General features: G+C 39.7%; 1 protein-coding gene across 1 annotated transcript in view; it reads right to left on the bottom strand.

Annotated features, from left to right (window-relative positions):
• Positions 1-7,601: 7,601 nt before the first annotated feature.
• FREM2 (FRAS1 related extracellular matrix 2) overlaps positions 7,602-24,578 on the bottom strand; it is a gene marked incomplete at both ends in the record, with an annotated part of 118,504 nt that continues 101,527 nt past the window's right edge. Inside the window, 8 exons of the mRNA XM_082279061.1 lie at positions 7,602-8,114; positions 9,755-9,901; positions 10,870-11,057; positions 11,253-11,379; positions 15,782-15,916; positions 16,006-16,133; positions 17,304-17,408; positions 19,690-19,882. Coding sequence (XP_082135187.1) covers positions 7,602-8,114; positions 9,755-9,901; positions 10,870-11,057; positions 11,253-11,379; positions 15,782-15,916; positions 16,006-16,133; positions 17,304-17,408; positions 19,690-19,882 — 1,536 coding nt within the window. The remainder of the gene's footprint in view (positions 8,115-9,754; positions 9,902-10,869; positions 11,058-11,252; positions 11,380-15,781; positions 15,917-16,005; positions 16,134-17,303; positions 17,409-19,689; positions 19,883-24,578) is intronic.

Raw genomic sequence — 24,578 nt, 5'->3', positions numbered from 1 at the left:
ATTTTGTGTTTAACATTACAACGTGTGATGGAAGAAGTCTCCCGGGGTGCAAAGGAGCCCTCAGAGTCCCTGTGCTGTATTGCACACCCTGATGCATTAGGGTTGCCTGGGGTATTAAGGGCATCATGTGGCACCTCTGCTAAATCCTGGGCAGATGAAAGTTACTGATTGTGTGATGCATGGGCAGCTGCTGATGTCCATAAAGCCATTACAAGTCTCTCCAGACGATGCTCTTTGAGGGTGGATCCAAATCTTTCCTCCTGCTGGGAGAGAGTGTTTCAAAACCCTGACAACAGGAGGCCAGGAATCCTGTCTCCAGAAGACTGCGGAAGGCACACCACTGATGAGGTGGTCTGTGGCACAGCTGTGTCGTGAGATGTGGGCATAGGAGCACATCTAGGAAGCCAACCTCCTGATATAGCAACATAATTTTGTCCACAGAGGCTTTTGTTATTCTGAACAATTAGCCAGACTGTACTCCTCCCTTGGTTTCACAGACTTGACAATACAGGGGACCAGTCCCTGTGGGGCATAATGCAGCTTGCTGTGCTGAAATCCAGGTGTCTTGCCAAGAAATAGAAGAGAGGCACAGCCACATTCCCATGAGCTATTACTTATAAAGAATTTTGTATTTATGTTTCTTCCTTGACACAATCATTTTGGTGCCATTAGAAACATAAGAAAAAAACACATCAGTGAAAGAGACACTTGAGAGCCCAAGAAATACTATTTTAACCTTTTGGTACAAACAGCAGAGAGTAAATGGAATATGTTTATAAGGTAAATAAAATCATCAACAGTATCTTTTACTTGGGCCCCCAAGTTCCTTGCTCCAGATGCTTTACCTCATTCTGCTCAGATCATACGCCTTCACAGGATATGGACCAGGAAAAGGCTATTGGATCTTGCTACCATTTCAAGTAGTCCTCAGCAGGAGGTTTAGGCAGATGTGAGGTGCAGGTAAACCAGCTGCTAGAGGCCTAGGGTGCTGAAAAATGACAACTTTCATTCCTCTTTTACTTCAAGAAAAACAAAATCCAGTAAGGCACATTATGGTATTTAAATTACCAATTCCAAGTCTGGGGCTGGTGGCTCTTTGTACAACTGTTAGGGCCTAAGAGTGGCTCTACTGGGTCTGTTCATCTGCCTCTGACAGTGCCCAGGAGTGGAGCTGTAGGGAACAGAAAGGAAAGAGAAGATGAATAGCTTGATCCTTCTCCTGAATCCTACTGGCTTTTCCTCGTCCAGGCTTTCTGAACTAGCTGTTGATACAAAGAGCTGATTGCAGTGGACCTTTCTTCCATGATTTTCCCTTCTTTTTTTTTTTTTTTCTTCTTTTTAGTTTGGCATGCACCTCATCCTTCAGAAATGAGTCTTGCAAGTTCAACTGTAGTCTGTATGGTTTGGTATTGACTATTACAAGAAACAGTGAATCATTGTTCACTACTCACTGTAACATTGAGGATTTAATGTACCTCTATCATACTCTTCCTTGGGTAATTCCCTCCAAGGCTGAAGAGTGGAAGAGAGTTTAATCTATTTAATCTCTCCTCATGGTGAAGACATTCCTTACCTTTTATCATCCTGTTTGCCATTCCCTGTGTCATTTAGTTCCATTGTATGGTTTCATGGGGGGCAAAGGGAATGCAAATGGGACAAAAGCAGAAAGTAATATATTATCAAAGAGGGGGGCACAACACACTCTTACCCAGACTGCCTCCTCTTGCCTTCCATCCTGAGTCTGAACTTTTGCTACAAAAATGGTCAAAAAGACACTTGAGATGACAATTGTTACACATGATCTTCTGGTTGTACTGGTTTAATCTGAGCACTTTAACTTGGACAGCTACAGATTTATGCTCTAAATATAAACTTACACTCAGGAAAACTTGTATCATGAAACTGCAGGTAAGAGGCAAAAGGAGGAATCCAGCACATGCTCGAGTATTGGCCAGGAAATGAACCAAGATATATCATTTAAGAATCTTCCAGTTGTTTGCTTCATTTTTCATGGAAGTCAATGGTCACTTACCAAAGCAAAGTAGTGCAAGGTAAATTCTGAATGAATTACCTCTTGAGGTAAATAATAAACCCCCCCAAACTCAAACAGCCAACCTCCTGACTTACAACAGTAACTTACTGAACAGCATTCAAAGCTAAAGCAGTCAATGGGATGAGCTGAATTCCTTCAGGGTGGGAGTTGAGTCATTCTTTCAAAAGACAGTGAGGATGCATTAAAAGCCCCTGACTCACAGAGATGCTGACATGGGACTACACTTGGGCTTTGAAATGAAAGTCATCCAGGACCTGTTGAGACACGCTTGAACACCTTAGGAGTACCAAAATTCCACTAAGTGCCAAAATGAGCGTGGACATGAATGTGTGTGGACATGACTTGATTGCTGTGGATGATCTTGGAGTGGGAAATTACTGCCCTTTGATTTATTGATAATGCCATACTTCTGGGACCAGACTCATTACTCATTTACATCATATATAGCTATTTATATTGGAGCAGGACAGAAACTCTTTCAGTCTGATTTGCTCCGGCAGATATCACAACACAGAGATCACAGATATGACATGGGGCTTCTCAGCTCAGACTAAGTAACTGCTGAGCATGATCCACATGAGCAAGTTTAGGTAGCAGAAGGGAATAGACATAGCAAATCAGGAATCACTGCCTGCTAGCTTATCCTTCCTCATTGCAAGGTAAGTTGGTAAGTACATAGTGTCACTCGTGTAACTAGCCATGAAATACGGCCTTTCACGGTGAAGGAGGTAAGTGATTGCTTAAATTCACACAGAAGTCAGAGGTCGCTGCTGGCTGGTTTACAAAGGGTGGGGTGAGAAGGGAAAAGTTCAGAGCAGCTTTTTCTTTCTGCATCATAGTTCCTTATAAGTGTCTACATCTACCAGTAATACATTTGCCACTAGGAAAAGCAAAAAGCTGATGACCTGGCACAAGAAGCAACATCAGCCCTGCAGGAACAAGGGAACTCCTCCTGCAGAGTCACTTTCACTTGTCTGTGAGACGAGTAAAACAAAGCCTGGCAGCAGCACACAGGAACACGGCAATCCAGCCTACAAAGGACTTGCAGGTGTCTAAAGATTTCTGATGTTCTGGAATTGAAAGAGAAATCCCTCGCTGAGCCATGAGTGCAACCACAAAGATTAAAAAACAACCCCTGTGCTGAAACCTTCATGACCAGAAAACAATCAATTTGGGAACAAAGCAGCGAGATTTGCTGCAAACACAAGAACTTTGTGTTCTTCAATTGATGTGACAAATTAACTTTTTCTTAACACTGCATTACTGACCTCTCTCCAGAGCATGATAATCATACACAAACTTTAGATCAGTAACCAAACAGTAGTTTTATTTTTTCCTGATACAAATGCCAAATATCACAGCCATAGACATAAGCAAAAAATTGTTCCAAATAAATATGACAGCTTGGTAACAAATTAAAACACAGTAATTATTGTATAAATGGTTTAACAAATGGTATTATTGCTAGCAGAATAAGCATCTCCAGGGAAAAGAGGATTGAATACATAATCTGGAAATAGATTAAATATATATATATAATATACTCAGTTTATTGCTTGGATAGATAAATATTAAAATATTTGTGCACATCACTGGGAACGAGGCACTTATTCAGGTTAGTATAAACAAGGCCACTTGTTAAGTAAAAGGAAAAATGTTAATAAGCCTCCAAAACATCTTGCTGAAATCTGAAACCTTGAAGCCAAAAAAAGAAAAAAAAAAAAAAAAAAAAGGCATGCTGTTACAGATGTATTTATAGTTCACTGAATTGTAAAAAATCCAATTTCTTAAGAATGGGACAAATCCAGCACGCCTTACTGAAAACATTGGGATTTTTTCCCAGGAAGAGGACTTTGGTATCTGACTCATAAATCTCACTCATGCTTGTCCAATTTTTCAGTGTTTGCTTTGTCCTTTTCTTGTTATCACCAGTTTGCACTATTATTTTATACGTTCTTAGAAAAACATTAGTCTGATTATCCCCATCAACCTAAATATTTTACAAAGTTGTAATCAGACGCTATTCAAAGCAGTGATCAGGTTGTTTACCGGGCTAAATATTTGGCTTGTAGAACACATGGGTTTTGATGTGATTTTATAAAAACAAATAATAATTATAAAACGATTTTGCCTGCAAGCACCTTTAATGATATTTTGGCCTGGTAAAATTCAAAAGCAGAAAAATAGCTCTACTGATAAACACCTAATTTCTGTATTTTATATATATATTTTTAAAAGAGTTCTCTGCTTATACAAAACAGGCATTTCATAAATATTAAAATGTTCTATTATTTACATGTGTCCCATTCTACTGTAGAATCACTGGCTGTTATGATCCAAACATGTAGGTTCTAGGAGAGAAAATCTGCTTTTCTCATAGTGATGTCACACATAGGCACAAAGGCAAATTTGATCTTAGTGTACATTTGCAACTTAGTGGTGAACTTACTAAATACGAAAAGTATCTGTGGGTTAAGTCTTTGATCAATCTTGCACACATAATACATGGATCACAAAACCAGGAACTTCATTACAACAGCAAATCGATGTCAGGTGACTGGGGGAAAGGTCTAAAGCACTGGGCATGGCTTATGGATAATTGTTTCAGGCTAGAACTCGGATTAATTAAAATAAAAGACAACTGCAAGAGTTTAGTAATGGAGTTGACCCTTCGGGTGCTGCAAACATCCTTCAATTAACCTGTCTAATCACCATCTTCAGGAAACCTAGAAAATGTAGGACAGAGTCTGACCTGATTCATTTTGTGAAAAGCTGATGAAATCCTATTAAATAAGTGAAGTCATAGCAACACAAATCCAGAGCAAGAGATATTAGCATGAGTCTCTCTGTGGGCATATTCATACTCTACCATGAATCATAGCACAGATATTCCTAACCTAGTAGAACTCCATGTTCCTGAGTCTTTATGGTTCAGAGGACAACTAGGAATTACTAGGTCAGGTCTATCTTTGTTTACTGATCCCCACAGCCAGGCCAGGAAGCCTTCTGGATGATTTTTTTTTTTTTTTTTTTGAGCTCAGAGGCAGCATTATGTGCTTACAGGCTGCTTTCAAATAGAATCCTGCTCAGCTAACTCAGATCTCTGCAGCATGATCCCCAGAACACCAAATGCCAAGTGTATTGGGGACTGCCTGTACACACAACCACAAGATGGTGGAAGAGGCATTTTAGCAAAGTCTCAACATCCTAATTCAGATTTTATATAGTTTATATAGTTCAACCCTATTGAGAACTCCACTGACTCCAGTGCTGTTTGACAATCTCATGGACAGTGGGACCAAGTGCACCTTCGACAAGTTTGTAGGTGACACCCAGCTGTGGTGTGATGTGTTTGACATGCTGGAGGGAAGGGAAGCCATCCAGAGGGACCTGGGCATGCTTGGGAGGTGGGCCCGTGCAGACCTCATGAAGTTCAACAAGGCCACGTGCAAGGTCCTGCACCTGGGTGAGGGTAATCCCAAGCACAAATACAGGCTGAGTGGAGAATGGATTAGGAGCAGCCCTGCTGAGAAGGACTTGGGAGTGCTGGTGGAGGAGAGGCTGGACATGACACGGCAATGTGCACTTTCAGGCCCAAAAGTCAAACATATCCTGGGCTGCATCCAAAGCAGTGTGGCCAGCAGGGCAAGGGAGATGGTTCTGCCCCTCTCCTCCACTCTTGTGAGACCCCACCTGAACTGCTGCATACAGCTCTGGGGCCTACAGCATAGGAAGGACGTCAGCCTGATGAGGCGAGTCCCAAGGAGTGCCACAAAGATGGTCAGAGGACTGCGGCACCTCCCCTATGAAGACAGGCTGAGGGTTGGGATTGTTTAGTCTGGCCAAGAAAAGACTCTGGGGAGAGCTTAGGGCACCTTCCAGTACCTGAAGGGGGCCTACAAGAGAGCTGTGGAGGGACATTTCACAAGGGGATGTAGCAACAGGACAAGAAGTAATGACTTCATGCTGAAAGAAGGTAGGTTTACATATTAGGAAGAAATTTATTATGAGGGTGGTGAGACACTGGCACAGGTTGCCCAGGGAAGTTCTGGATGCCTCATCCCTAGAAGTGTTCAAGGGCAGGCTGGATGGGGTTTTGAGTAACCTGGTGTGGTGGAAGGTGTCCCTGCCCATGGCTGTGGGGTTGAACCATGATGATCTTGAAGGTCCTTCCAACCCAGGCCATTCTTGGATTGTATGACTTAAAGGGCTTACACAAAATGCTAGTGTGACAAAAGGGACATTTCCTGAAGGTTACACAGCTTTCGTAGCCAAGGATTTGACAGGGGCAGAACAGGTCCTGTCTGGATAAAAACATCTTTTGGACAGAACAGGTCCCGTCTGGATAAAAACTGACACAGGACACTGCTGATCCAAACTTGTCATGTTACCTAAATCAAGAATGCTGAGAGAAAAGTAGAATTACTCTTGCAGAAGTAATCACTTGTTAAAAAATGCCCAACAATGACCCAGCATGTTTGTCAAAATGTGCTATGATTATACAGCAATAAATACTACTTGATTCAATAAAATGTTAATTTTTTCTTCACATTTTGCTATTTAGTATAGCAACTATCTATGCTGGATTCAATATCATGATTCCTAGGCCCAGTTCAGCAGAACCTTGTCCTCTGCATTTTGAATCTAACTATCATTTTCTCTAGGTACTGAAATACTAATGCTTGCATTTCTCAGCAGTGGACATGCACTAAGAAATAAAATTTACCTTACAACACTTCCATGATCCATTATAAACTTAAGAGGACATAAGCATCCAGTGCCAATAAAAACCAAAATTTTTTTCTGGATTTGTTGCATTCTTTGGCTCTATATAAACATAAATAAGAAAAAAAAAGTCTCAGATTAAATAGATGAATAGGAATTTGCAGGGAGGAGTACGTATTGGATCCTGTGACATGCAACTGTTTATAATGCTATGCTGTATAATCTAGCTGTCTTTTGAAAAAGTTCAGTTACATATAAGTAAAAAGAAATAAAAATAAATCACTGGTACAGATTAAGTGAAGTCAAAAACTTATAGGACGGAGGATCCATGCTGAAGGCATTCCATCACCTTTCAAACTATTTGTAGACATTTTGTTTTTTGTGAGAAACAGTACAAAATTTAACAGAAGAGTGTAAGGATTCCTCCTCTCAAGTATTACGTGTTTCTGAAGAAATAGATGTCCTCTCTTATTGCAGACAGGATATATAGCACCTCTGTATTAGCTTATTTTATTTTGAAATGTCAGAAAATACAAAACCACAACAATAATCTCTCCCTTACAATGCAGTCCCTTGATTAGCTGCTGAAGATTAGTTCACGGTATAGGGATATCAGCGTTTCCTTTCGTGCAAAGTGGGAGGTTCGGTTCAGCTTCTTCTAATGTTGATAACGGCAATAAGAGCTCAGGATAATAAATTTCAAGTACACCTAGAAATACATGAACTCCTCATGAGTCACCATTATCTGCTGCTAGAAATGTGCAGTTCAAGGGTTTTTTTGAGGCACTCTGCAGGGTCTGACTTGAATCCTGTGGTCTTGGAATCAAACCTCAGAGCTGTCGTTGCTGTAATTATGTGGTAGCATCATTGGCTCGTTGCTGCCCGACTCATTTGTGCTTTCCTTCTTGTCAGAATTTTGTTTCCATTTTAGCAGCAAAACGATAATTGCAATTAAGCAGATGGCAAGGAAAACGGCAGCAGCTCCACCTATGATTGTGACTATGCTGATTCCTGCACTTTGGTTACTCAGTTCCCTGGGGAGAACACCACTGACCGCAACCTCCCTTTGAGGCACCTGTTTCCTGCTGGTGCGATCCAGGGCTATGTGCTGTATGTTCGTTCCTCGGTTGTTCTCTACTCCAATGTCTCTCGCAAGTTCTGGTGCCTGCTCAACTCCCCTCTTCTGCCGTCTCTGTGCGGAGCCTCCTGGGCTCCCAGCGCTGAGGAGCGAGTGGTACTGGTGCTCCACGCTTCTTTTGCCAATTCCGCGGTTAGAGTTCTCCTTGGAGCGCACAGTGTAGATTGTATGGACGTACCACTCCCTACCCAAAGACACCTGGGAAGAAACATTTTTTGTATTATTTAGACACACAAATACACAATCTGGGCAGTGCTAAATGCAGAGGAAATCAGTCTCTTTTCTCGACAAGTACTTTCAAAATCATGCACAGATAACCCCTGACTACGTGCCAACGTGCACCAGAGGAGTCGTGTTTTCTACCAAAATTTTCAGAGGGTTTAGTCTCCATTCCTCTTCATGGTCAGACTCTGTGGCTACCAGGTGCAGATGAAGAAAGCTGTGGCCTTAGCATGGTTTTGGTACTATTAGTACCAAAGGCCGTACAAAGTATCTTTAGCTGTGGACGGGCCACAGGAAAGGACCTTCCAGGCCCAACCTACCAAGTGATTAGGCCATGGCCCTAATTCTGTCTAAACATAAGAAAGCAATTTTTCATTGCAAGGATGGTTGAACATTGGAACAGGGAGCCTGCAGAGTCTCCTTCCTCAGAGATGTTCAAAAGACAACTGGTCATGGTCCGGCGCAACCTGCTCTAGGTGGGAACAGTCACTTTCCACAGGTCCCTGAAAACTTCATCCACTCAGTGGTTGCATGGGTCCCTTCAGTCTGTGTGAGATGATACTACCTTCCTTGAATTTCTCTCGTCTTTCCTGGATACATACCACACTTGGCCTCTACAAGGTCCAGTAGGCTTGTCTGAACACTGTCTTAAAGCTACTGCCTGATAATTTGAATGGCTGCAGCCCAGTTTTGTTATTTTGAGAAATAACACATGTTCTCTTTTACTCTTGTTTTTCCAAGTATTTTTCAGGATATACTTTTGTTTCTACATATTCTCATTTTTTTGACAGAAAGAGGACCAAAAATCGTGGCACTGGAATCCATGGGAATGGATTCTTCCTATAAAAAATGAGATTTCATTTTCCTGGGGGCAGATTTTGAAACTCTTTTTATAGTTTTAAGTTATGTTACAGTTTTAAGTTTTGTTAAATATTCTAGTTCTTACAATGGGATCTTTAATATTGACATGGCCAGAAGTAGGATCAAAGTCTCCTCCATATTTTTCCGACTAATTTATATACCTGAGTTGTGCATGCAGTTTTGCAAATACTAGAGACAAGTAGTGAAGAGACAACTCTTGGCTGGGTTATATAGATCAAAGGGCTGAATGCACACAGCTGAAGGATTATATATAATTAATTAGTAGTTGCACCTTTTAGTTGTCAGTTTTTAGGCTTTCCAGTGCTTCACACTGTGCAAGTTTGCAAGGAAAGAACTGTACAGAAAATACTGAGTATCAACTTGATTTTGATGAAGTATACTATAAATGCTTATGATTTTTAAGTTTTTGACTTTGAGAAGTGAGATGGGAAGCAATAAAACAATGCTGTGCAACAAGAATCTTATTCTTAAAAGAACTAAGACCAATTTGCATAATTTCTGATTAACCTGTGGAATTATACAAGAGAAAAGCAAGAGTATCCCTACAGAAACACTTTAATAAGTGTTCTAGATTTTATATCTAGAAGTTTCTAAGCATTTATAATTGTGTTTGACTGTCACTGGAATCAGAATAAATCTTTCTATTGACATTAATTTGACTTACAGTTAACAACAGTACTTGTACAAGTCTTTCTTGGTTCAGTACTCTTGTTAAAAAGTTACAGAAATCATACCTGAAATAGAGGAGTCGAGTCTACTTTAAATCCATCAGAGCCTGGCTGTTTAACTAATGGAATTGCTTCAGGATCATCTATTGCAAGTTTTGCATTAAAAAGTACATTTCCAAAGCTTGTGGCTTGTGTCTCTGGCTGAGCTTTGTCCTGCATGGAGGGGAAAAAAAGTTTGTAAAATATTTATTTATTTATTCTAGGAAAAACTGTTTCAGTATTTACTTGCAATGTATAAATTGTGTAGTTTACACATGCTATTTCATGCAATCTTGGGAAATACTACTACAAGAGAAAAGACATGAGAAGCAGTTGTGGTCCCATCTGACTTGTATTAACTTCTATTTAATCACTTGCCTTTCTGTAATAAAAGGAGGAGACACTAGAGAACAACAACACCTATACTTCTAAAATAAGAAAGATACATAAATGTAGTCTGAAATTAAAGTAAGAAGTCTATTTCCCAGTCTAAAGAAGCTACATTTCATTTCATTTCATTTCATTTCATTTCATTTCATTTCATTTCATTTCATTTCATTTCGTAACAGACAATCACATAAATTTGTTTAGGGTTAGGGCTAGGGTTTAGCTAATGATATAATCATCTTACTTAAAGTTAACTCTAAAAGTTGGGCATCAGGTCTGTAGTTACCTGGGATTATTCTATAGTTATTTTCAGAAAGGAAATCAGATCATCTAAGCCAACTTTAGAAGTATCTCTCTTTCCCTATGGACTACAGAGGCAACCTGGATGACTAACTTCACACTATACACTAAATTTTGGATGGCTAAATATGAAACAAATTCCAATCCTTCACTTGCATGTCACCTAAGACTCTCTCTATGGTCCGTGGATATAGACAAAGCAGAGAAAAAGCCCATCTTGAGATTCCAACTTAGGTCAAACTCTTAGTGAAGGCAGTTCCCAAAAAGATAACGAATAGAACCAGGAGGGAAAATGGCGAGATACTGCCTCCATCAGTTCATGTTAGCCTGGAGCTTGAGTCAAAAATTTGGTGCTGTGGAGAACATTTTAAAGAACAGTTGGGTTTTGGATAAAAGACGAGTTGGAAAAAAAATTAAAATATATTTATGCATCCTCCCAGAATTAGAACACTTACCACAATCTTAAACCTGTACAGAAGGGATGGAGAATCAGCAAGGCACCCATATTCAGTGTTGGATGGATTATATTTGGGTACATATCCATCAGCTCCTGTGCACAGGAAAACCTTCTCGATGCTACAGTAGAAGGAATCACCCAAATTCTGCACTGGATCCACCATCACCCGACCATATATGACATCGCCTGTGAACAGTGCACACAGTTCACATCCTGTTAGACTGGAACATTTAGCACAGCTCTGAGGCTAAGCTATTAAAGCCTTGTCAAGAAGCTTAATGCAACAAGCACAAACACTTATGCCTATCTTGTTTTGACAGCAACAGGATCCTGATGGTGTGGAACACAAATTAAATGTGCATGATCTATGCACAGTTATACCTTCTGAGAAAGCAACATCACTTTCTTGCCCAAAGCCCATCGATCCATCAGACAGCCACAGTGTCTTTTTGGAGAGGAGGAACATCTGGGTGTTCAAGCTGAACTCAGCAGCCACTGGGTCACTGACCTAAAACCACAAAAGCATAAGGCTCTTCAACAAGTACTTTTTAATGAAAAAAACATAGCATGATCTTAAACTCTTAAACTCTTAAAGCATAGCAAGATCTTCTCTCAGTGTACATTACTGATCAGCTCTGCATATCCACATGCAATAATACAGTTTAACAAAAAGATTTCTTGGTACTAGACATATATTCCTATGTATTTTATATGCAAACAACTTTTGGAATATCTGCATCTGTGATATTTGATAGTATTCTACGTTAGTTTCTTCCCACCACATTTTCCCAAATCCTAGCTAAGGAGGTGTCAAAGGAAACTTATGTGTGGGGGTAACATGAGGAAAATGTTTCCCTCAAAACTTGTCTCTGACTCATCACAGCCTGTTTCTTGATCCCGTTTTCATTCTCACACACAAGTCCCACCCCTGCTTCTGATCCTCTGTCAATATTTGAAAGCACTTATTGCTGAGGATTTATTTGCAAGTATCAGTTCTTCTAATGTGCTGCAGGATATCTCAGATCATGCATGTGAAAATGTGCCAAACCATTTGAACATCTTTTTATGCTAGTATTTTTATCTTTTTATGCTAGTATTTATCTTTATATATTTGACACAGCTATCTGTGGTTCTTCCTTGATTACATTAAAAGAATAAAATAAATCAATGCTGTCAGCAGTGGTTTCTCATGGGATCATAAAACATAACATAGAAAGCAAACTATAAAGGGACACGGCATAATAAAAGGGAAATAATACAAAGAATAGAAGAACTGGGGGGAGCCTAAAGTTCAAAAGGATGAAAGTACCTGAGGAAACAATGTGGAAAACACACATATCTCAAAACCCCCCCCCCAAAAAAGGAAGAATAACAAGAAGCCACTAACCAAATAAAAAAATGCTAACATATATATGTATATATATGTATATATATGTATAAGTGTGCGGACAGGAAGGAAAGAAATCAACAAAGAAAACATTCTTGCTGGCTCATGGGCAAGGGTTGATTTCACAACAGAGTCCCAAAACTATCAAAGCAACAGGATCTGGCAAGAAAAATGTACAGCTCAAACCTTTTTATAAATGGAGTGCTACTCTTCAGAAAAAGGAACCATACCACCGGAGCCTGTGCACAGAAAAAAATAATTCCATTCTCTTGGAATGCTTCTTTCTAAATGCCTGGAAAACAGGCTGTTGGGTTGTAGTTTCACAAATACTTGATGAGCACAACTGGTTTCCAGCTGTGTTATTTATGACAGTACTTTAAGTGTAATTATTTTCATGGGCATTTGAGACATTTTATGTAAGAGTTCATAAAAAACCTAATCTGTGAGGATCTGCTGGGTGAGAAGAGTAACTGTCAATTTATTCTGCCTATCTGCCATGTCCATCAAACTGTGCATATAGATGATGTGGGGACAATGCAGATCACCCAGGGGATCAAAGCCCATGTGATACTTGGTACCTCAAGGAACAGAGCACTCCTGAGACTGGTCCATCCCAGGGCAACAAGTATCCTGACTATGGAAGGACTTCCTTCAGGAAATAGTCATACACATTGAAAGAAAGGAGATGCTGAAAGGATTGGGATAAAGCAAAGCTTGGAGATGGAATGCTGTTCATATTCAGGGAATTCCAGAGTGAGACAGTGGTAATACAATCCTCAACAGTGTTCCAGGCTACCTGCTTCAATCAGGTGCCATAGAGAGAGGAAAAAGATGAAAAATGTTAAGAAAGGAAATGTTGAACCAAAATCTCCAGTACGGAAATAACAAATACACTTTCTTCTTGATTCTTAAAATGGTTCCTCACCTGTGACCAGTGAAAACAATTGTGAAGGAAATCAGAAGAAAAAGTTTCCAAGGAAATGAAAAGCCTCATACTAAAAAGCCCAAGAAGGTAATTCAGTATGGGAGCTGGAGCATTAGACTAAGAACTGGGGGAAACAACTCTTGTCCTGCCTCATCATTTTATCATCAGACTTTACAGTCAAAAGTAATTTTGGTCCAGTTGTGACACCTACACTCACTTATTTCAGAGAGTCACAAAGTGATTTGGGGTGAAGAGCACATTTAAAGATCATGTCACCCAACCTCTCTGCCATGGGCAAGGACATCTTCCATTAGACAAGGTTGCTCAGAGCCCCATCCAACCTGGCTTTGAGCATTTTCATGGATGGAGGATCCACAATTTCTCCAGGCAGCCTGTGTCAGTGCCTCACCACTCTCATTGTAAAAAGTTACTTTATATCCAATCTAAACCTACCCTCTTTCAGGATTGCTAAACCTACCCCTCTTCCTGTCACTGCAGCCCCTTGGTAAAAAGTCTGTGTCTTTCTTCTAAGTCCCATTTATATATTGGAAGGCCACAATAAGGCCTCCTTAGCTCATTCTCTTCTTCAGGCTGAACAACCCCAAATCTCTCAGCCTTTCTTCACAGGGGAGGTGCTGCAGCCCTTTGACCTTTGTTCTGGTCCTCCTCTGACCCCCTCTAACAGGTCCATGTCTTTCTAGCACTTGGGCACCAGAGGACTGGATGCAGTGGGCCTGTGCAAGGTATCAGGTGTTCCCTGCATCCTTCAGTCTGATCCTTCAGCCTTCTGTTTCTTACTTGTAAAGAGTGGACACCAATGATTATTCAGTTTTGCAGAATGACTAGAAAATCTTAGAGGTAAAGTGCCAGATACTGCCTACTGAATTTGTGCTTTTGTACTGCTGCTATTTTGGGACCTTCTTGAAGTCCACATAGTATTTTGATGTGATCAGATCTAAAAATTATCATAGGCCACAGAACTTCCCAAGTCCCTTTTACTATGAGTATCTCAAGAAAAAGAGCTGGTCTTGGTTTGAAAATTGTTGTTGATGGGGGTTTAGCTAGCCACAGTCAATGACACTTTTGCAATTTTGCACCTTATGCCTATTTTGAACTGATGTACATGAAACTTCCATATATTGTATTATTGAAGCCTTATCTGATACAATAACTCCTACAGTATCCATTTATTTATTTATAATTCTTAGCCATATCTTTTACTTGTAGGCTACTTCTGGATAAGATTTAGGTTTATTCCTAAGCTACTTTGACCATTTTGCAATGATTTTTGCAGGTTTTTTGACCTTTCTTTGAAATATCAACATCTTATTGTTTATACTAGTATCAGGAACAAGTTGTGGTTTAGCATTGCTATGAGCTGCTTAGGAGTCCCTAGAAGTAGATTAGAAATGCCAGACAAAGGCTGAAGTGCTGAACTAGTATAAATTCCCCTCCCCCATTCCATTCAAACTTCTTCAAAATGTTGAAATGTGGTTAACTCTGAGAAGGCAGGTTTCACATCAGATCATGTATCATCTCTCTTCTTTGCCAGGACTTAATGCCCTATCGGGAATCATCTGTTCTCCCACAGGTGGCATAATGCCAAAATAAAGCATAAAGACTGCATACATTCCCTTGTGTACTCTGGCTAAGTCAACAGAAAAGTGATTGTGTACCCCTGACTGATATGGATTTATTCTGTAAGATGATTTAATAGCATAATCTATGCTATTAATGAGCATGAAACCACAGCCACACTGTTCCAGTATTAACTGTATTGGCTCCAAATAACAGAAATGATACAACTTCCTCCTTACACATGCCAAGTCACACTAGCCCTTTTGATAACCTGGAACACTGGCAGCCTAAGTTCTCTTAGCCATCCAACGTGACCCCCAGTTTTATTTTAAACCAATGTTTTCTACAGCAGAAATTTCTCCACAGTTTGTTCCCAGCTACAGAGCTTCACAGCTGGGCTTTGTGAAAGGTATGCTGTTTGTCTGTTCCCATATGTTCCCAAATGATCCATATTGCTATGGACTGGATTTGTTTCAGTCACTTTTGTGAGTTTTAAAGCTAAGCATTTTACCAGTGTTGCCTACCTACACTTTCCTCTACAGTCAGTGAAGGAAGTTCTACTTTAGGACTGAATGAATTTTCCTCTGGATGTTCCCTCTTAATACCAGAGACCTAACTCTGATTTTGTGTCAGATTAAACCCTTCTGATAATAGTTTTATATTTTCCTAATTACCTGATAAAACTATTTACTATCAAAGCTAAAAGACAAAAAAAGAATTCCCAGATGTTACCATCACATCACAGTAACTCTCCCCTAAACCAATGTCAATGAGCTTCCTCTTGGCTATCAAAGACTGGACATGAATTGAGGACAAAAAACCATTTGTGCTCCTACTTCAGTCTTCCCCAGTTGGGTAAAACTGGTTATTTATCAGGAGAGGAGTATGTGTTGTCCCACCAATTTAGGAATGCTTTGTTGATAAGCAAGTAAATTCAGTTTCTAGTACTATTATTACAAGACCAACAAATGGGAATCAAATTAGAAAGAAAACATGATAAAGAAGTCATTGGAATGGTACCTGCTGGAATCGGATGTCCAGATCAAAAGTGATGGGCTCTCTAGGATTGCAGATCACTGGCAAACTGTACTCCTGATGTGGGGCAGTGGTACAGGCTATCAGCTTCACTGTGTACATTCCAGAATAGTCTCGAACCTGGACACAGAGAGAGAGGAACCTGTACCACCACCATCCCAGCTAACAAGCCGGGACAGAAGAAGCCGTAGTGACGGCTGAGGTTTTACCGCGAAGTCTGAAACAAAGCTCCACTGCTGGACTGGCTGGTTGTAGGTTGGCTCACTTCGGATGAGGCTGAGGCTGAACGTGAGGCCAGGGTGATCAGCTGACAGAACCATGGAAGTTAGAGATGAAGCTAGAAACATGCCAAAGAGACAGATTTCTCACCTTTAGTGTTTCATTGCAAACTCTCAGAGCCTGAAAAACATTCCCAATAATTCATAAACCATAATGCCATAGCCAATGTTAATACCTTCACAGGGCACTGGGTTTTATTAACTGAAATTAAAATCAATTAGAATCAGCTCAGCTGGGCCTCCTTGATTCTCATTCAGGTGTCTATTAAGCAGCTGCTTTTGGGCTACACAACGAGAACTGTATGAAGAATAAATTTAACAGACAGTCAAAACAGCGAGAGTGGAATGGCAGAGATCTATAATCCCTCCTGTTTTAAACTTGGAATGTCAACCCAGGGAAACACAACATAATTTCTCTTAGTAATTTAACACTTTTGTCTCTGCCTGATAGGAAAACCAGACACACTAGAGGACAGCTGAAGAAAAGTAGAAGCACCATGAAGGAGTTTTATGGGTTAAAAACACCTGAGTTAAACTAAAAGAGATTTCCTATTTTTTTTTCTCTTCTCACTGTTCTTCAGCAGATTTAATTTAGTTAGATAATCTTTTCCATGGCTGGCATTCATGCTCAGATTTATGTCTGTAGACAGAGTCTTACACCTGCAATTATTCTGAATAAAGGCAGTGGGGTTTAAACAGATTAAATTGCAGGAACAGGTCCTCAGCAATGACTAATTGAAAGTCAGTGAGAGTGTTATATTAACAGAGTCATACAGTGTCCATACAAGACTTTTTCTTGCTCTCTGAAAAAGGTCTAAATATCCTAGAAAAGCTTCAAGTTAGAAAAGAAATTTTAATGTTATCCAAGTTCTTAGGGCAATACATGTAAATAGCAATTATAACAATGGGGTTAAAAACATGTGTCTATAAATCCCTAATGCACACAATGGCCTAGATCTTCATCCTTCATCACTCAGGCTCTTGATCAAGTGCAACTATTTGCCTTCCATCAGGTTCATGCATATTTCAACAAGTTTGACAACGTGAGTACAGTCATCAATGACAAGTAAGGAATCTCAAGCAGAGGAAAAATCTGTATCTGAAGAGCATAGTATATTAAAAAAAAAAAAATCAGCTATCAGAACCAGAAATAGACAAAAAATGAATAGTAACAAACTTGGGAAAGGTGTGTATTTCTGTAGTACTGCTAAAAGGTAGGTTACACTTACCAGGATGGGACATAACAAACAGACCATGAAACCGGGCTTCGGTCTTGAAGTTGACGACCAAGCGCCCCTCTTCACTGATGCGCATGCTGGTTGGGAACAGGGAACCTGCCACCACAAACCAATTAACAAGAGTGATCCACTTGCAGGGGACAGAGGAATCACACTCCTGTGAAACACCAGACCTTGCCATGTCACATGTTTGGGGGGGGCCCACTGGTACTTTTTGGGTTGACTCCAGATTCTCCTCAAACAAGAATTTACACAGCAAGGCCTTGAGTTTTCACGACATGACACAGCTTCCAAAGCATATAGGGAACTTCCCTCCAAAGTCATGCTTCCACATGTTACCATGGACCCCCACAGCTGATGTAGTAGGCTGAGGAAAATCCACACATCACAGTCTGGGCTTGGGTTCAGGCAACAGCATGGTCAGCTACCAGAGGAGGTCTGCAGAAGGAAGACTTTTGTTTTCACCAAGTATTCAAGCTGAATTCTACCAATGAAAGCTGCTTCAGAGATACCCTTTATCAGTGCCTCCCTGCCTACTGTGCCAAGGCAGCAACCACCAGCATTAGTTACAGCAGCTGGTTGTGACTTCCACAGTAATCTACTCTAGGGTGCTGCAATCTGTGAAACTCCTTCTGACAGGCTTTGTATGCCATGTTGGCAATTTTTGGCATGAATTTGGCACAAAACACAGGCCTTAGGTATTCTAATTTCAGATTACAAGATCTTGTTTACATGTCAGAAGTGGTTTACTGCTGTAGCTTGAAGACAAGACCCTTTCTCTCTGGAGTTCTGCAAAGCTTTAGAGCTCAGGTATTTCCTTCAGCGCTCCCTTACAAACAGCCAGTGATGTACCACCATTCTGCTTGCCAGGAAAAAGAAGGAAAGAAGAATGTTCCCCCATGAATTTGCTGGAAACCTAACACACCAATGTGAATGTATAACACCTGTACAAAATCATCTGTACCAATCATATTTATAGAAATATCTGTATCTCCATGCATGAATTAGGGCTTTAGAAGACCTTGACTGCTTTACATGTTACTTAGAATTTATGTAGGACTACTATATGAACTGACAGTTATGGAAAAAATATGGAAATTAGTTAACCCCTCCCTGCCCAGAAAAACAACTTCTCAAAAAATACTACCCAAATGAGACTGGGATATGTTGGGGTTTTTTTTGCTCTGGTTGTTTTCAGAGGGAACTGACAATGTTCAGCACCTCCAAAGATGTGGCCATCAGCTTCTTAAACAGAAATAAAAAAATTAAAGCATCAAAGACGGAAAATGCATATATACACCACGTAACTGCTGAGACAGAGGATTAGATCTGGTTGTTATCTGGTGACTAGCACACCACATGATTTGTGGCATGTGGCTTATTCTTTAGGGATGGCATGACATGTGCTTCATTCTTCATGCACTGTAGATTCCCCTTGCTGCTCCTCATTTCCTGCTCTTACCATAAGGACAGAAATGGCATAGCAATGATTTCTGTAGTTCATATACAGTTAGTAGAAACAAAAAGTGATTTTAGGTTCCTAGGAGTCCTGAAATTGTGTAAGTCTATGTACATAATTACAGCTGATGCCTGTATTCTACTTTAGGTTGAGAGAGATAGGAAACACCTGAAGCTTAATGCTGGGAGATATTAAGTAAATTTGCTTAAAAAGAACAATGAAGCACAGAGGTGTATATTTTAATATACATGTATATGTATGTATATATTTAAATCCTGCACATAAATCTGTATGTCACTATTTAAAAAAATAAATTAACTTTTTTAAAAGATAATTTCTGCAATGATAGAGTTGGACTTGTTGACTAGTTATACTCACCAACATTTACTGACATTATCTAACACATTTACAGAATGTCTCACAGTTTACTACTCTCACACGGAGGACAGGCCTCCATTATGTAGTTCTGTTGAATTCTTTTGAATGTTCAACAACATTTTCAAAATATCACTAGTTTCTGAAACTGGCCATTCAAAGTAAGAAAAAAATGTATCACAGAAAAACTTCAATTATTTTCATTAAAGAGCAAACATCTTGTGTGCTACCAGAATTTGGTTACATAATGTACTCTGAAGTTCTGAGTAGATAGAAATGTTTTAATTTTTGCATGTGTACTTCAAATATAACAATGCAATTGTCTTTCTTTGCAGTAAAAGAGCTGATGACAACATTACATGATTTTCATAAAAACTCCAGCAGAGACCTGTGAGTGCAAGGAAATGACAGACTGCAACTGATAATAACCGATAATTTTAGGTTTTTGTTAGTATTGGAATGATTGAAAAACCATTCTACTGTGTGCAAATTATAATCTTAGTAACAGAGCATGAGTTCTATGCCAAGAAGCCCAACACCGACCTTGGAGCTCTGCTTCAGGTGGGCTGCCGATCCCATCCTTCCACAGGATGGCAGTGTCATACACGAAAGTCAGCCGGAGCTCTGACTGCAGGTCGAAATGCTGCCAGCCTCCGACGCCCACAGGAGAGTGGAAAACGTAAGAGACGTACAAAGGGACTCTCAGCGTGACATAGGACTGCACTAGGTTGAGAACCTACAAAAACCAGGATTGTATATTAAGGTTAACGATCGTGAATGGCAGCATCGCACAGGTAAGCTGAATGCAAGAGAAAGGGAAGACAACTTGAAATAAATACTGTGACTGAATCTAATTCTCTCTTTTTGCAAATTATAGATGAAGTGCAAAACCACGTTTCAGAGCTTACATCCCTTCAAGCTTCATCTTTGTACTTCAAACTGATAAAACATAATTCCCTCAATTTTGACTCACGATTTTTGCTCAGGTTTTTTTAGTCAATATACAACATAACTACTAATGAAGGCACTAGAAATTTTTCAAATATCCTTTTTCATTTGCTCTATGGTTATGCCTTAACCAACTCTTTTGCTTACATTCTTGTTACTATCAACTAAGAAACACTTCTGCAAGATGCTGAAATTGCTCAGATGTCATTGCAAGACTGAGTCCTTGGACTCTACTAAGTCATCTCTGGAACTCTTTGTTCCTTTGTGCATGCAAACACTGCATGCAAATACACAAATCATACAGTTCCTCACTGTCTGGAAGAACTAAAAATAATAAGCAAGTTGATATGGATTTAAAAATAGAGCCTTTCTGTATTTATTGTACCAAACAATTGCACTGGAATTATCAAAGAATTAAGTATTTTTCATGTATATTTTTATGAAAAAAGGGCAAGAATAATAGTTTCTGTAAGCTGTCACCTCTTAAGATAGGTCTTACATGGATACACCGATCTGAACTTCTCTGAAGAGACTTCGCATTTATGTTTGGTTACAAATACTTTGTCACTCTCATATCTCTGACTCAAAATGTGGAATCCCAGATCCTTTTAGACCATTCTGGATTTTCTTAGAAATACATGTGAAAAAGGCATTGAGATCATCTCCCAGTGGGAAACTTTTCAAAGTCATAAAAGTGGTTTAATTTTCATTTAGTTCCAATAGAAATTCCATATATAAATTTGCACATCTGAACATTTCCCTGATTACCTCACATTCAAAAGAGTGTTTTGCACTATCAAAAATCCCCAGCATTCAGAGATGTTTACAAGCTGTGTAAAAGTCAAACTGTTTCTGAGTTCAACCAGCAGCATGTCAAGGGGCTGAATGCCCATCACCTTACAGCTGCTTTACAATTTGAAATGACTGACAGAACTTTTACTAATATAATGTAACTACAAATTTACTGCTTGCACTGACTAAAAACTCTGACCTAATTAAGGACTTCATTAAGGCAAATGTTCATAGCTGCCACAACCCACTTTCACATGTGACACTCCTTGAACTACACACTACGCTACCAAACCCCTCTCAACTTGTATAGTTTGACTCATTCCATAATATGTGCTAGCATTTAGACAGTAGTCATTTGGAAACACACAGTATCATAGAATCAAAGAATTGTTACGGGTGGAAGGAACCATCCAGTGATCACCCAGTCCAACCCCCCTGCCAAGGCAGGGTCACCTAGAGCAGGTTACACAGGAACATGACCAGGTGGGTTTTGAATGTCTCCAGAAAGGGAGACTCCATGATCTCACTGGGTAGCCTGTTCCAGTGCTCTGCCACCCTCTGTGTTCTTTCTCATGTTGTGGTGGAACTTTCTGTGTTTTAGTTTACGGCCATTGCTCCTCACCGTGTTGTCACTGGGAACCACTGAAAACAGTCTGGCACCATTGAAAAGTAAAACACTATCACTGCAGTTGTCAACTGCAGATGCTGCAGTTGTCAATTATATTAACGCTTCCTTGATGGTTTTACATAAACACAACCAAGAGCTTCTATTTGGAACAGAAAAAAAAAAGAGTTTGGTTCTCTCTATATATTGGATGACCAATTGAAGTCAGACAAAAATATTATTATTTAGTACCATTTAATTTGCAAGTTTATCTTTGGGATACCTGCATGAGTATCTGAGCAGTTATTTTGGACACAGATTTACTAAATTGTTCCAAATAACAACAGGATATTCTCACTTCTACAAAAAAATACATAGCAATGATGCAGCTCTCGAGTGTCTTATGATTTTCCTTTGATTCAGGGGTAACCTCCAAAATTTGTCATTTCCTGGAGCAGTATCAAGAACTGAATGAATACATTCGATTGTATAAAAAATGCATTACTATTGTAAGGTCATACCAGACAAACTGTGTTGGCTTTTCTCTCTGCCTTTTTGTTCTACATCGGCATGCTGTACAGTAAGAATGAGACACTGAAGTCAGAGATCTGAAATTTAGTTTGCTTACAAGGAAGAGACAGAAGTATGTGGAAGAGGATTTAATATATATCCATTATTTTCTTAAATATAAGCATACATAATGCTTAATGATAGAGACTAGAATATCAAAGTGAGAATTTAATGACCTTGAGAATTAGAATAATAGTAGTGAGATGAAATCTTATCGCTTGAAGTACAAGGTAATAGAAACCAGTCACAAGGATTTCTGATAGAAATGAAAGACATTCATTAGACACAACTGAGGGGAAAGAAATTTTGTTAGGTGAGTTGATCACATCATAACTATGACCTTCCTACCCCTCTCCATGTGCTATGATCCTAAGATAAACAGAGGAATGGGGTGGAAATTAGAAGCATGCATGCCATTATACTGAGCACTAGTGAGAGCTTATCTGGAACAGCTTTGATCATCCATGCTTGAAAAAGTCTTATTTGCATTGTAGACCGCAGAAAAAGAAATCAACATAATCAGAGGAATGGCAAAACTATCTGATGAGAAGAGTCTAAAATAGCCATGTTGTTGAGCCCAGTAGGACAAAGGCTGAGAGGGACTGAGAATGCTGTCTATATACATCAGAGGACTGAGTGCAGAGAAGGGCCACTGATGATGAAAGATAATGCTGACACGGGAACAAACGGGCCTAAGATGGCCATGACAAACACAGCCTAGAAATCAGAAGAGTTTCCAGCCCTCAGTGTGGTGGCATATGACGAGATTAGTGAGGCCATTAAATCCTGTTAAGTTTTAGATTAGGTTTACTAGTGTTGGAGTGATACCATATAGACTTAAGACAGTGGCCTGGATAGAGTGATGCACAAAACTCCTTCTAGCTCAGTACCTTATGACATATCAAGCTAAAAAAACACTCCTCCTTCCAAGGCTTTTCTTGACTTTCAATGTATCATTGGCTCTTCAGGTGTACTGTATAAAAAACAATCCATTAATGAGGTTTGTAAGTCACATTTTAGGGGTTTCTTGCCACCATTCAATGGGACAATAGTGTTAGAGAGCTCATCTTTGTCCTGGTGGAAATCTAGTAGCAAGATCCCTTCTGGGGCAAATCTGCCAGGCACACTGCTCCTTTGAGATTACCACTGCTCTGTGTGGAAATCCAAGACTCTCAGTTTCTAGGACTGTAGAATTTAAAGGTTCTTCCCTTTTAGTAAAACCTGCAAGAGGTGTCTGGGCAGCAGGGTTGCTTGCCTCAGCCTGGGAATTTATTTGTGTACTCATGTGCTTCCATCAGTATTGCTGCCCTTACATGTGATTCATGGCATGGAGGGGGAGGCAGGAGTTCTTTCTAAAAGCTCATTGAGTTTTTATGCACACAAACCCTTCTCCAGGCACTCATGGATTTGCAGGTGTGGAGGTAAACCTACAACACTGATAGTCAGAGAATTACTGAATAAATAATTCTCTCTAACAGTAAATGAAAACTTTTAAGAGCCTCTCATTCCTACAAGGGGGAATCTACTCTTCTGTAGGCAGAAGAGAAAAATCTGAAGACATGCTGTATGAAAGGATCTTTTTGATAGAGTGAAAATAAAATAGAGGAAGTCAACTGCAGAGGAAAGCAAAGTGAGCAGACACCTCCCCGCCCCCCAAATGAATAGATGGAATGTGTTACACAGATGGAGGAGTCTGACTTCTCCAGCCCTCCTAATAATGCTGTTTAGACAAACACGAGAAAACATTCTTTCCATTGAGTTATCTTTCTTTTCCAGCACTGCATGCAAAGCCTATTGAGAGTAGCCAGCTGTTCATTTTATATCTCAGTGTGACACTGATGAAACCAAAAGGGTAACTTAGAGCTGTGTAAGTGTAGGATCAGCTTAGCTGCTGTGGAGGGACAGGACAGGTGCATTATGTATCCATGCATCCTATGCACAGGAGATTTTACCAATTGCACTGACAAAATTACATTTGGTAACACTGATTTTAAACAATAATAAGTGGGTGTGAATTTTAGTCTTCTGATACCAGGAGAGAAATACAGACTACAGCTATACCCCAGACGAACTGGGGAAATCGTGTCTAATACTCCATAACAATGCCAGGTCTGGAGAACCTGAGAAGACAGAAGACAGAAATTGTTCCAAGCAGTGAACAGACTCTTACAGATGATATCTGGAAAAATTTAGAAAAAAAATCATCAGTGTACCTCAAAATTCACGTGTGTGAGAGAAGAACATGATTTATACTGGACATTGGTCTAAGAAGTAGAGCTTCATACTTTTTTTTTTTTTTGGTAAGATAAATTATCACAGAGCATAAGGTCTGTTTTAGAATACTGACAATTCCCATTTAAGACTTAGAAAGTATTAAAGGGACTTTCTGTAAGTGTTTTTCTTTTCTTCCCCTTTCAGATGCAATCTGTCAAACTTCATTAAGTAAAAAACACAATTATTTTGAGCATCCGTCACATAACAATTTAGAATATCTACAATAAAAAATATTTTCAGTAAA

Source organism: Coloeus monedula (assembly GCF_965178545.1).
Source record: "Coloeus monedula genome assembly, chromosome: 3".
Lineage (NCBI taxonomy): Eukaryota > Metazoa > Chordata > Aves > Passeriformes > Corvidae > Coloeus > Coloeus monedula.
Note: the sequence above shows the minus strand (reverse complement) of the source record. Positions and strands in the feature narration are given on the sequence as shown.